This window comes from Echinococcus granulosus (assembly GCF_000524195.1).
Source record: "Echinococcus granulosus chromosome Unknown EG_S00260, whole genome shotgun sequence".
NCBI classification, from domain to species: domain Eukaryota; kingdom Metazoa; phylum Platyhelminthes; class Cestoda; order Cyclophyllidea; family Taeniidae; genus Echinococcus; species Echinococcus granulosus.
This window is the reverse complement of record NW_020170640.1, coordinates 37,066-49,930: the sequence shown is the minus strand read 5'-3', so window position 1 is coordinate 49,930 and position 12,865 is coordinate 37,066. Positions and strand designations below refer to the sequence as shown.

Sequence of the window (12,865 nt, the reverse complement as noted above, 5' to 3'; positions counted from 1 at the left end):
GAAAACACTCAACAACGGCTTTTATCACCGGCATTGTAATCAAATAACGAATGCACGCTTGTCTCATTGAGTAATGTGTTCTTGTTCATTCTGTTTCCTTAGTAGAAGACATTTAATTCTTGAGTAACTGTGAGCATTTTCCACTGGCGAAAAGAAGGGACTACAAATTGACCCACTCCATGATTTGGCAATGTGGAATGGCACGACAAATTCGTGCTGAGATGGGCCTAGTTTCAAGGCAACAAGATCAACTGCAATTCGCAGTAGCTAATCCACGTAAATGTGAGTATGCGAAATGTCTGACCTAATTTTCCTAACTTCTTTTTTCATCAGAGCTTGTTAACAATCCATGGTACTGTTAAAGGTGATTGATGCTACAACTACTGGTGAAGCTTTTCGTGAAAGCCCGTTGAAGTGTTATACTTGAATAGGAGTTCAATCGTATGGTGTGACGTGTTCAGCACGGTCCATCGCAGTGTTCTCAGTAGGCGATTCTACCCACCAGTGGAACCTTTTAGACCACAAGAACGGGCATTTATTTCACAGAACTCATTGAATACACCCTCGCCTTTCCCGAAGAAGTCAAATTTATTTTGAAGACCTTCCAGAAAGCCTTAAAATTGTTAATAGAAATAACGAGAATGGAATGTCACACGAAAAAGCGATGGTATTAAATATCTACAGAAAGTGAAGTGCTTGCATAGTAAAAGGAGTAGACCAGCCCGCATATCTAGGTGGCTGTGGTGTGCCAGAATTCCCCAGTGGCACCTGTTCGTGAACCGTCCTTATTTACCGCCATCATGGTCAAACTAATCGCTTAAATAATCGCACTACATATTAGTTAAGCGCCGATCAGGCATCCAGTAACACGTACTACCTCAACATTGATAGGATTGTTCGATATGCTATACTATGGCGTGCCGTGCTGTGCTGTGGGAGGGAATGCAACTCTCACGTCAAAGAACGCCACTGTCGTACAGACGCTTGACCGACCCATCTCCCCTGCTACAGTCAAGTCAGTCAAAAGTCCTCGTTTACAGCTACCGAGTGTGCCTTCATCACAGCGCACTTCGCAAAAAGGCTTCTGTGGAGATGATTAGATGCACATGGACTCGACGTCTTCGTCGTCATGTACGGGGAAGTTGCTTTCACCACTTCACTTTGAACTGTACGCACGCACACACACACACACATGCCCCCACTTACTCCCATGCCTGTCAACCTGATGGCCGAGCCACTGCAGCTGCAATTAATCATCCCACATGCGTCGCCTGTTGGTGGCCTTAAAAGGGCACACCACCAGACATTCTGGCAGTGTGTAGTATTGTCGCGGTATCATCCTCTTTGAAGGACTGCTTGTGCAGTGAGGAGTCGGGAGGTGGTGCGATCCGCCTTCATACGACTCCATTTTTGAACACTTTCTTGCAAGCCTCTAAATTCTTCTAAATTTGACTACACTCTCTTCACTCCACGTGTAGATTTCATCTAGAAATTGCTACATTTCTTCCAGCAACTCATGCCCCTCTTGTGTATTTAAGCTAGCATCTATGCAGACGTCATGCGGGAGGGGAGGACTCCATCGCTGTGGACGTTAAGAGGAATGGCCTCAAGATTAATCACCTGCTTCAATGTAGTTCTCCCTCAAAAGCAAATGTGGAAAACAGTGTCATGTGACAGACCGAAATCATTTTCATTTCTTCACAACATCACCGTCCACAGAATGAAACTGGGTGTTGGTTTCGTGTCAAAAAAAATTAGTCTTGCATGCCTGTGCACTTCGCCCGAGCAGTGTCATGTGGGACTCACCTGACATTTTAGTGAATGAACCCAGAAAACACTCAACAACGGCTTTTATCACCGGCATTGTAATCAAATAACGAATGCACGCTTGTCTCATTGAGTAATGTGTTCTTGTTCATTCTGTTTCCTTAGTAGAAGACATTTAATTCTTGAGTAACTGTGAGCATTTTCCACTGGCGAAAAGAAGGGACTACAAATTGACCCACTCCATGATTTGGCAATGTGGAATGGCACGACAAATTCGTGCTGAGATGGGCCTAGTTTCAAGGCAACAAGATCAACTGCAATTCGCAGTAGCTAATCCACGTAAATGTGAGTATGCGAAATGTCTGACCTAATTTTCCTAACTTCTTTTTTCATCAGAGCTTGTTAACAATCCATGGTACTGTTAAAGGTGATTGATGCTACAACTACTGGTGAAGCTTTTCGTGAAAGCCCGTTGAAGTGTTATACTTGAATAGGAGTTCAATCGTATGGTGTGACGTGTTCAGCACGGTCCATCGCAGTGTTCTCAGTAGGCGATTCTACCCACCAGTGGAACCTTTTAGACCACAAGAACGGGCATTTATTTCACAGAACTCATTGAATACACCCTCGCCTTTCCCGAAGAAGTCAAATTTATTTTGAAGACCTTCCAGAAAGCCTTAAAATTGTTAATAGAAATAACGAGAATGGAATGTCACACGAAAAAGCGATGGTATTAAATATCTACAGAAAGTGAAGTGCTTGCATAGTAAAAGGAGTAGACCAGCCCGCATATCTAGGTGGCTGTGGTGTGCCAGAATTCCCCAGTGGCACCTGTTCGTGAACCGTCCTTATTTACCGCCATCATGGTCAAACTAATCGCTTAAATAATCGCACTACATATTAGTTAAGCGCCGATCAGGCATCCAGTAACACGTACTACCTCAACATTGATAGGATTGTTCGATATGCTATACTATGGCGTGCCGTGCTGTGCTGTGGGAGGGAATGCAACTCTCACGTCAAAGAACGCCACTGTCGTACAGACGCTTGACCGACCCATCTCCCCTGCTACAGTCAAGTCAGTCAAAAGTCCTCGTTTACAGCTACCGAGTGTGCCTTCATCACAGCGCACTTCGCAAAAAGGCTTCTGTGGAGATGATTAGATGCACATGGACTCGACGTCTTCGTCGTCATGTACGGGGAAGTTGCTTTCACCACTTCACTTTGAACTGTACGCACGCACACACACACACACATGCCCCCACTTACTCCCATGCCTGTCAACCTGATGGCCGAGCCACTGCAGCTGCAATTAATCATCCCACATGCGTCGCCTGTTGGTGGCCTTAAAAGGGCACACCACCAGACATTCTGGCAGTGTGTAGTATTGTCGCGGTATCATCCTCTTTGAAGGACTGCTTGTGCAGTGAGGAGTCGGGAGGTGGTGCGATCCGCCTTCATACGACTCCATTTTTGAACACTTTCTTGCAAGCCTCTAAATTCTTCTAAATTTGACTACACTCTCTTCACTCCACGTGTAGATTTCATCTAGAAATTGCTACATTTCTTCCAGCAACTCATGCCCCTCTTGTGTATTTAAGCTAGCATCTATGCAGACGTCATGCGGGAGGGGAGGACTCCATCGCTGTGGACGTTAAGAGGAATGGCCTCAAGATTAATCACCTGCTTCAATGTAGTTCTCCCTCAAAAGCAAATGTGGAAAACAGTGTCATGTGACAGACCGAAATCATTTTCATTTCTTCACAACATCACCGTCCACAGAATGAAACTGGGTGTTGGTTTCGTGTCAAAAAAAATTAGTCTTGCATGCCTGTGCACTTCGCCCGAGCAGTGTCATGTGGGACTCACCTGACATTTTAGTGAATGAACCCACGAAATCGTTTGAACCGCTGAGTTGGTGTGGAGCTTTTTTTGGGGTAATCACTTAACAGTGGTTTGAGGTAAGGACAGAAAGAGGTGTGTTTTGTATGGATAGTAGATGTATCCAAGAGGGAGTATTGGGTTTTTAGGATTCAACAGGATCGGTGATTTTTTAATGCCACCAGAGGAGAAATTTACTTTTTATTTTCATATCCATAAAGCTAGTGCTCTCGTCACGTGAGTCGGCATCTATCAGTGCGGTTGGACCACATGCAGACCAATGTAGGCGGCAGTCTATCGTACAACAGTACCTCTAATTATAATGCCATCCCACACTGATGATTCACAATGTCGGTTGAACGGTGAATACCTTAAAACCACGACTTTTTCCAGTTTTACTAAAATGAGTAACAAGAAAACACGTTCAATAATGCATAGTCGTCAGAATGGGTTGAAGCACATCCATCATCTATTAATCAAACGTGTTCAAATGACAGCTGATAATGAAGTGCTAACTAAACAGACATGCGTGCCTTTGAAAAGTGGTTGATGTTTCCACTGAGGTGGAAGAAAACCAACATAAGTTAAATATTTTATCAGGGAACAAAAATATGAAATCTAACATCAGCTCATTAATCTTTTTTGTCTTTTCATTATATCCTCGAGTACTTATATACCTAGTCCCCTTAGAGAAGTCACTAAACGAGGCCTACAGCTTACCCCCTCCACTTCTGAAGATGCATTAGATTAGAGGTTTGCCCTTCGCCAGAGTCGTAGAACATTAATTTTGGAAAGTTTGTAAGATTTGAGAGGGAGAAAGACGTACTACCTACAACTATTTTGGGAGCTACTAAAATAGACAGTTGACTTCTTTAAAATTTTCTGCTTAAAACACGAGATACTATTCAGTCAATCAACAGTAATAAAAGATAAGGCTCCACAAGACCATAAACCAAATTTATTCATAATTGTACAAGGATAAGCACATCTAAGTCCATGTACAAAGGAGCATCCAGCGAAGGGTAGGGCATTCATCGTCTGGTGTCTATTGTCTCTGAAGTAAAGTAAGCATTTCCCCCTGATTTAAATTTGGACTAGGATGTCGAAATGTATTCACTGCATCGCATGACTATTAGCTGGCATTCCAATCTTGATTTTTACACGATTTACACCTAAAAATCTAAATCCACTTTCGGCAGTGTGAGATAAGAATGGTAGACTGTTTTCGTTTTTTCATAATAAATTTTAAGATATCTTACTATTGTATAGCATATTTCCAGTGAAAATATATTTCTTATTGGGACAGATATTTTAGTCTACTTGTGAGTAGTTTACGAATGACATTTAGCTCCCCAAAAATGCATACTACTTAAGTAGAATATGTATTGTCGACGTACTGGAGGGATTGGGGGCCACGGAGATGCCCCGGAGGCCATGCTCTCTGGCTGTGTACGGATTCAAAGTGGGTCGTTACCCCCAAAACTGAGAGTTAAGTAAACAATTAAAGTAGCTCATAGCCCCTCTCCTCTTGAGCATTATTTGGGCACCCCCTTTGTCAATTTCCCTTGTCGGCCATCACAGCACATTTAGTGTTGTAAGAAGAGCATGCACAAACCTGCAGTACCAGTCGTTGAATGTGCTTTGCAGTTTAGACGATATTTGAAAGCTACATCACTGATACCTCCTAACAAATCTGAGTTTTTGTCTTGTTTGGGAAATGTATTAAAAGAAGAGGGGAAGTGCAGGACTTCACTTATGTCCATAGTTAGTGGTCAAAACACTGGCCTAAAAGTAGTCATGCAACAAAGTTAAAACCTACTTATTTTTCGACTTTTGCTTAGTATGTGGAATCAGTAATACAAAAAAATTGCGTCCTCTTGTTCTCATTCTCACATGCATATACACCCATTAAAGATCAAAGTGGGGGAAGAGAAATTACATTCTCTGAGTTGTATCAGAGTTTAGTACTTTTTGAAAAGTAAATTTAGACTGATCGTGCGAAATTTTGCATTTATCTCATTATTCGACTATATTTTAAAGAGCAATTTCTTGCCCTAATTGTTGGGCATTATTTTGCAGATCTTCCCACTCTGTCGAATTTTGGCATCACCCACGGTGATAGGAAGATTTTCTAGACCTGTAATGCTTTGCAACGTCTATGCAACTAATTCAGAGTCAACCTCATAAAATGGTCTAAAAATAATAGCTAATGCTAATGACTTCGAAATGTCCTATATCAATGAAACCGGGCATAACACATAAGCAACAAGGTATCGTTAAGGGTGCAATCTTGTGCACAAGGAGATATTTTTATTGGACATTTTATTTTATGGCCTCGCTTTCCACAAATTTTTTTTAAAAAACACGATACTATCACACTGGGGAAAATGTTTGAAGCAGAACTTCGCCCACGTATAGGTGACAAAATAGGCTCTTCCACTATCCAGTCAAAAGCCTCATAATGGCAATGAAAAATCACCGTATAACGCTCCGGTTTTTCAACTTGACTTCGCTGATCTTGACAGCCTCTCTTCATACATTTGCAATGATTTGAGACATTCAAGAAGACATCCCAAGAGGTGGTAGCCTAAAAGAACGCCTATTGTCAAGAGGCTATACGCGAAGACAGGCCACTAGGACATACGATTTTGCTATACCCTCCATACCGGTGGTGGGCAGCAATTTTACCAGTCTTTCACATCCGTTAGTTCGCTTTGGAACCACCTGCCTTTTGACGTTCTAACGAGAATCCTTGAGACCTGTGCAATGGCCACGTCCATCTATGCACCGCAGAGAACAGAGCAAACTTTAAGTAATTACAGTAGCATGTAATTAATTTTCATATAAATATGCCGGTTCTCTTATAGGGAAAAAACGCCGAAACTGGTGGAAATATTCCTAAGTTGGTGCATGATTTAGAAATATGGTATACACTATTCGGAAGAAAGACGGTTCAATAAAGTTGATATTAACATATTCTACCTCTCTGTTATTGCATACGACATGTCCACAGGCCTTTCTAAGTGGGTTTTGAATAATGCTGGTCGTAATGTTGACCTAATCGGTGAGCAACAGTGAGGCCTTGGCATCATATTCGTGTTTTTTTGTCCTATCTCTTAATGACGTCCATAATATACCAGTCCAAGGCATTCATATCATAGAAGGTGACACAGTAGTACAACCTTTCTGGCTATCCACTTATAAGAAAGAATAGGAACCTTGGCTATTTGGGAGACCGGCAAATTTCTGAGGTTTACGCTTTCAGGCGGAAAGATATCCTACAAAGCCTCAATAGTTTGCGCAGTTAAACAAATAGACAAAAGGGTTCTTAAATTATTACGTAGCTCCCTATTTCTTGGGAGCGCCGGCCTCGACACTAGCCTTGGTGGACTTCTCCATCGGCTGAATTCGTTGAATTTTGTATGAAGAAGAATATGTTTGACCTCTAAGTCAAACTGTATTGTATCCTGAAATCCATCCTAATGGGAAACAATATTGGGGTAGTAAAAATAACTAAATTCATGCTGCTAAAAACTGGATGATGCTCCTCAATGATTACACTTTATTGGCTGAAAATCAGTGCTATTAAATAAAAGACAATGACTAAAATAGCTTCATTGAGTTGGTTTTCTATTTTGATTCCCCCTTACCTCCTTGTTCTCACTTGGTTAACTTCAGCGTTTAGCAGTCTATCGGGTTCCATTCAGCTGGTAGGGAAGTAGAGGAGGTACCGTTGGTTCACATAATTACTATCTACACATAACCGTCATTGACATCTTCAGAATAAACTTTTAGAATAGTCCAAGTCTAATACTTCTTCAATTTTTATTGGGCCCCTTACAAATTAAGAGATTGGAGTAATCGTAAATGGCAGACGTCGTATGAACTCTTCTTTCGGGAATCGTGACATATTTAATCACCTGCGGTAGGCTTCCAGCTTCTTCAATGCCAAATCCTAATAATCAGACACGGAAGTTTGGGTATTTATACTTTTTGGGTCGTGACCAATTTTTTCTGCCGATTATGCGGTGTCTAAGTTTTTTTTTTGATACTGCAATAAATCGTAATAACCTGAAGTTCTACTACTAAGGTACAGAAGGATTGAGAAGCTGTAGGCATAGCCAGAAAGGTACACCCCACTAGGAAAATCCACCCTGATAAAGAAAATATCAAGACACCAAATGTCTACCTTAGCAACTCTTCTGGGATCCGTGCCCTTTAGCCTCCCAGTCCTCACTTTCACCGATAAATGGCAGCCAAATCCGTTAGCTCACAGCTCGATTTTTTATTAATCAAAATAGCTCAATTAATTGGTCTAATTTACCAGCATTTGTTCTACCTGTTTTTCTTTCCATTAGGTGTGAAAGGAAATTGAAATCGGTTCATACTCTCCATTGAGGTTATTTTGGCACAAAGCCATGCGAACTTTTCCTCTGGAAATTTCATATATTTGATCAAATGTCTTTTGGAAATGGAATATTTCTATGGAAATTATTTTGTTCGGATCAAACTACACCTACGATATCACTAAGGCAACTTCCTTCACTATCTTGCATATCAAGTGTCAGTGTTAGTCACTTGTTACCCTCCCAGTTTTGCCGTTGGGTGTGGCACTCAGCCGCGTGCGCCATTGCCATGTCTCGTGGCGTACACAACGCAATTCACACACCACATTCTGTTAGCGCTGATTCTATTCAATCCATGAGGCACGTTTCACTGCAACACTATGCCTCTCCAGCAAACTACAAACTACCTCCCAATTGACGATGAACCTACGCATCGAGGAGATGGATGGGATTGTGATTGTCAGGGGAATGTGTATTCCATCACATACCATTACAACTGCTCACCACAATCCCCATCATCTGTGATTGCATTAGCATATTCACACTGACATACGCAGTATTCGGTTATTTGGCATTAACCACCTCATACACTGCACCCACACACACTCCACACTCACATGCATGCACACTCACATGCACACATCAGTGGCCAAAGTGGTCCACATAACTGGCCTCGTCTGACCGACAGGCTTCCATGTTTGAGGGGAAAAGGAGCAACCAATGCTTGCAGTGGACACCACGTAGAAATGAGCGTCATGTTTGTTTAACTCACCTGTGCACAGGTTGGCTTGGATTGAGGCGACTTGGGAGACGCACGCGTCGTGTGGGTCACTGGGCTGGGGTCATTGGATTGTATCACGAGTCTGGGATTAACACAGATTAATAATGGGAGAGATTTGACAAATTTGTCAAAAATTGTGAATTTTAAGCTGAAGTTTTAAACATTTTACTTTCAATGTTGTACTCATCCTGTCTTATTCTCGTAAACATACAGTTATTCTTTAACCTGTAATTAATTAACAGGAAATTCTTATTTAAATAGCAGTATGTGTGATTACGAAGGCCTGTAGATGGACTTTAATTTGCTTGCTTCCTTTTAAACTCTAAACAGGAGGCCAATGATAGGGTGCAAGTGTAAATTTCTGGATTGAAACAACTGGGCATTGTGGAGGTGTCTTCTCGTGTTATTACTATCACATTCACCAAGTATGCAGCTCAGGCTGTGCCTACAATTTTGGGCTCTTTACCACGCAGATTGTATGAAATCTACCCACTGATTTCCTCCTGTCCAGGGCTGGCTGATGCTTTGCTACAATATCGTTCAGTCCAGCCCTCAGTCACAGAAACCTTGCTTTAAATCTGCGCCAAGTTTTAAGACATCTTGTTCTAATCCGTCTTAGGTCAATATTCCGCCCTACTTTGCCCGTTCTGTTTTTTTTGGTCTCATTATTGGGTAGCTATCTATTATGCTCTTATTCGCTTTCAAGAGACGTGGAGGGGTTTTATAACCTTTCCTGATAAGTACTGAGGTCAGCAGAAATTATTGCAGCCCGCCATTGCCACACCTGCTGATTGCCTTCCTGAAGACGAACAGACTCCCTTAACTACTAAAAGTAGGCGCTCTTTTGTGGTCTTCAGAAGTGAGCCTCCTCAAAACCAGCCACCTATAGCAGATATCTTCCTCCTGTGGCCCTAAAGTCTGCTAAGCAAGCAAAGCAATTGGGACATTTTTTATTTTCAAGCGGGTCCACTTGGAGTAGCCACCACTGCCGTGTGTCGTGGCCTTTTCAAAATCGTGATGAACCATACTAGCATGGCGGCTGCAGAATCATTTTTCCGAGGTAAGGTATAACCTTCTGAATAGATAAATGCCGAGCAACCAAGCATAAAATGAAACAAGAATCGAATCACTACATGTAGATTAGTTAGTCCAAGCAATTACCATTAGGTATCGTTCAAAATACGATTAACACTACATCATCGAGATATATTGGTCTTGGTCCTACACACCAGTAATTTAAAGCAAATTAATGCTGTCAAGGTAGGTTTTGCAACATTTCGAATGATGGCTTGATTGGAAGTTTAGCTTTTTAATCCTAAATATAAGAATTGTTTCACAAATATTCTAAGTCAAAACAACCAAGATGTAGCGCATTGAGAATTCCAGACGAGTTGTTTGATACTGCAATTCCGCCGGACGGAAACACAACGGCCATGTCCATTGGTACTCCCGATGCCAAACGAAGGCCTGAACCGATAATTAATTTACTACGTTGCTCCTCGTCGGCCATCACAACGTAGTCAGTGCTGCAAGGAAACAGCTACAAAGCAGGCTAGCGGGACATCCAATTGGCGTGCAGTTGAGAAGAGATGCGACCTCAGCGTCACTGATCACTCTTGGGAATTGTGCTGGATCTAAAGTTTTGCCCCGTTTGGGAACTGTAGTGAGGGCAGGGGGAATGAGGAGGCCATCACTAGCCTAAGAGCAGAGTCATTTAACTAAGAACAGGATTACAAATAATCTAGTGGGGATAAATTATTTGAACCTCTTTCTCCTTGTCACTCTGTTCTCTCTTCAGTGCTGTTCAACCATACATCTCTTTGGGGAATAACCATCTAGTAGATAGGTGAAGGTAATGCATCTTTACTTGATTGGCATCTTTATACAGATAGCGTAAACTGCTCCGTACCGAACTATTCCAGATAGTTTACGGCCAGTGTCGCTGCTCTTTTTAATGTCCTTCCTGGAGAACACGGGACTAGGTAGTTGTCCAAGGTAGGCGTCATTTTAACCCTTCAGAGATTCTTCCAACCTCAGCATATGCCCCTCCTTCATGACGGTAAGGTTTATCATCCAGTAATTTTATCAAGGTAGTTGCCCTCAAGGATCGGATTCGCTTTACTTTGCCGCCAACTTTGTACTTCCTGTCTATTCTGAAGACAAAAGAAGTCATAATACTAGGACAGAATGTGTAATGCCGACGTAAGGAAGGGCTGGCGCCTATTGGCTTAGCGCGGAAGGCCTACCTTTGGTGGAAGTACAAAGGTGGAGCCTTAAGTGTCCACAAAACCAAAAGGAAAGGCTAATCAATTAATCAAAATATCAAAAAATCCCCACTATTGACAACACCTAAGCACCGTTATTAAGTAGGCCATTGGAAAAAAAGCTCCAACGGAATCAGTTACAGAGATGCGTAAAAGTCGTTTCATAGACTTCCCTCTCTCTTTCTGGTCAAAAATGAATTAAATTTTAGTTATTCCGAGTAATTTTGCTTCTGCTTAAGACACGATTGAATATAAATTTTGCGACAATGGATTTGACACTGTCAGTCTGTTATTTTCTGCATGCAAGCGTTCCACTGGACCGACCAACTGATTTCTGTAGTGCCATCATCAATGGTGGGTGTGTACAAGATCACACGGAATTGAGTTTTCCTAACAATGTAAGCAGAGGTGTTTTGATTCATTAAGTCAACTAGTCATGTGATGTTGTATTAATCGTACTCTCTCTTTTTGTGTGGAACTTTGGACAGGTCACGCGAAACTACTTATGTGTACGGATTTTATTGTTTCGTGGGTGAAAACAATAACCACTGGCGGATGAGTGCATCTTCTTGGAGGTAAGAATTAATCCCTGTTTTTCAATCTAACTTACTTAGATTTAGATCTACCAAATTTCAGATCAGTATCCTTTAATAACCATCTTTCATTTGAGAGAAGTCCATCTCAAATTCCATCTGTTTAATGTGCTTTTAGAAAAGTGTTTCAATTCAAAAATATGAAATATCCAAAATATGAAACGTTCCATAATTGGAGCTAACGTTGAACTCTGCATAACCTTTTTGCCTGAACCTATTAGCGGTTGTGATGAATAAATGGGAGAGGTAAACAAAATGACATGAGATAGGAGGATCGTACCCGTTCCTGATGCCTTGTTTCCCAGGACCTCTTACGACTACCAATAGTCGGCGCATAGGTCATGATTCGTTGCAGCCACAGAGGCACCATCCATAAGGATGATAATAATTAATGCTAGTGCATGCTTGCAAGCTCGCCCACCTGCATAATGTCTGACGTGAAGTGATGAAACCAAATCCCCTGTGCTTGTCAACGAAGCCCTTGACTCCACGCACATCCACTCGTCTTGATAGGAGCCTTCAAACGTAGTGCGCTACGATGATGGCATACTAGTTTGCTGTAAATAATGATATTTGATTGACGTTAATGTAGCAAGGGTGATAGGTCAAGTGTATGTTCGTCCCTGGCGTTCATTGATGTGAGGGTTCCGCTCCCGCCTGCATCACGGCAAGGTATGTAGTGCCCCTAGACTTCCCTAAAGACAAAAGAAGACCTACTACTTTGACAGAACATACACATTCGATATACGGTAGGTAGTAGGGCTTCTGGAATGGCCCGAAGGCCAGCCCACTCAGCAAGGTACATCAGCTAAGACAAAGTAACCCCTTACCAAGACCGACCGTTAAGCAAACAACCAACGTATTACAAGTACAGCACAGCAATCATTCCTACGAAAACAAAGGTATAGCGTGCAACAACTACCTAGTCATGGATGTCCAGTCAGTTCGGGGAACAAGCCCTTTGAAATTTGATCAGTTTGGGCACCAATAACGAGGTGAAACAAACCCTTCTAGAATTATTAAAAGGTGATGCCAACTTGTTCTGCTCCGGACCATGTTTTCCGGGCATTAAATAAACACCGAGATAGTGATCAAATGTAAAAGAAGTATGTGCCTAAGGTACAGTGCAATTTGCGCCTTCCTTCTATTAAGTCTAAAACTCCGGTTTTACTTAGACGTATCTTGCAACTGGATAATCGCAATGTTTTTTATTGTCGACGCAAAGATGGGCTG

General features: G+C 41.9%; 2 protein-coding genes across 2 annotated transcripts; one reads left to right on the top strand and one right to left on the bottom strand. All coding sequences in view use genetic code 11, as the record gives it.

Annotated features, from left to right (window-relative positions):
- Window positions 1-494: 494 nt before the first annotated feature.
- On the bottom strand, window positions 495-1,897 carry EGR_10738 (hypothetical protein; the record flags this gene model as incomplete). The annotated part of the gene is made up of 2 exons (XM_024499987.1): window positions 495-613; window positions 1,807-1,897. The coding sequence occupies 2 exons, from the start codon at window positions 1,895-1,897 to the stop codon at window positions 495-497; spliced, it is 210 nt and encodes a 69-aa protein (XP_024345606.1).
- A 3,356-nt stretch (window positions 1,898-5,253) lies between these two features.
- Window positions 5,254-8,046, top strand: EGR_10737 (hypothetical protein; the record flags this gene model as incomplete). The annotated part of the gene is made up of 3 exons (XM_024499986.1): window positions 5,254-5,439; window positions 5,490-5,626; window positions 7,950-8,046. The coding sequence occupies 3 exons, from the start codon at window positions 5,254-5,256 to the stop codon at window positions 8,044-8,046; spliced, it is 420 nt and encodes a 139-aa protein (XP_024345605.1).
- Between the last annotated feature and the right edge of the window lie 4,819 nt (window positions 8,047-12,865).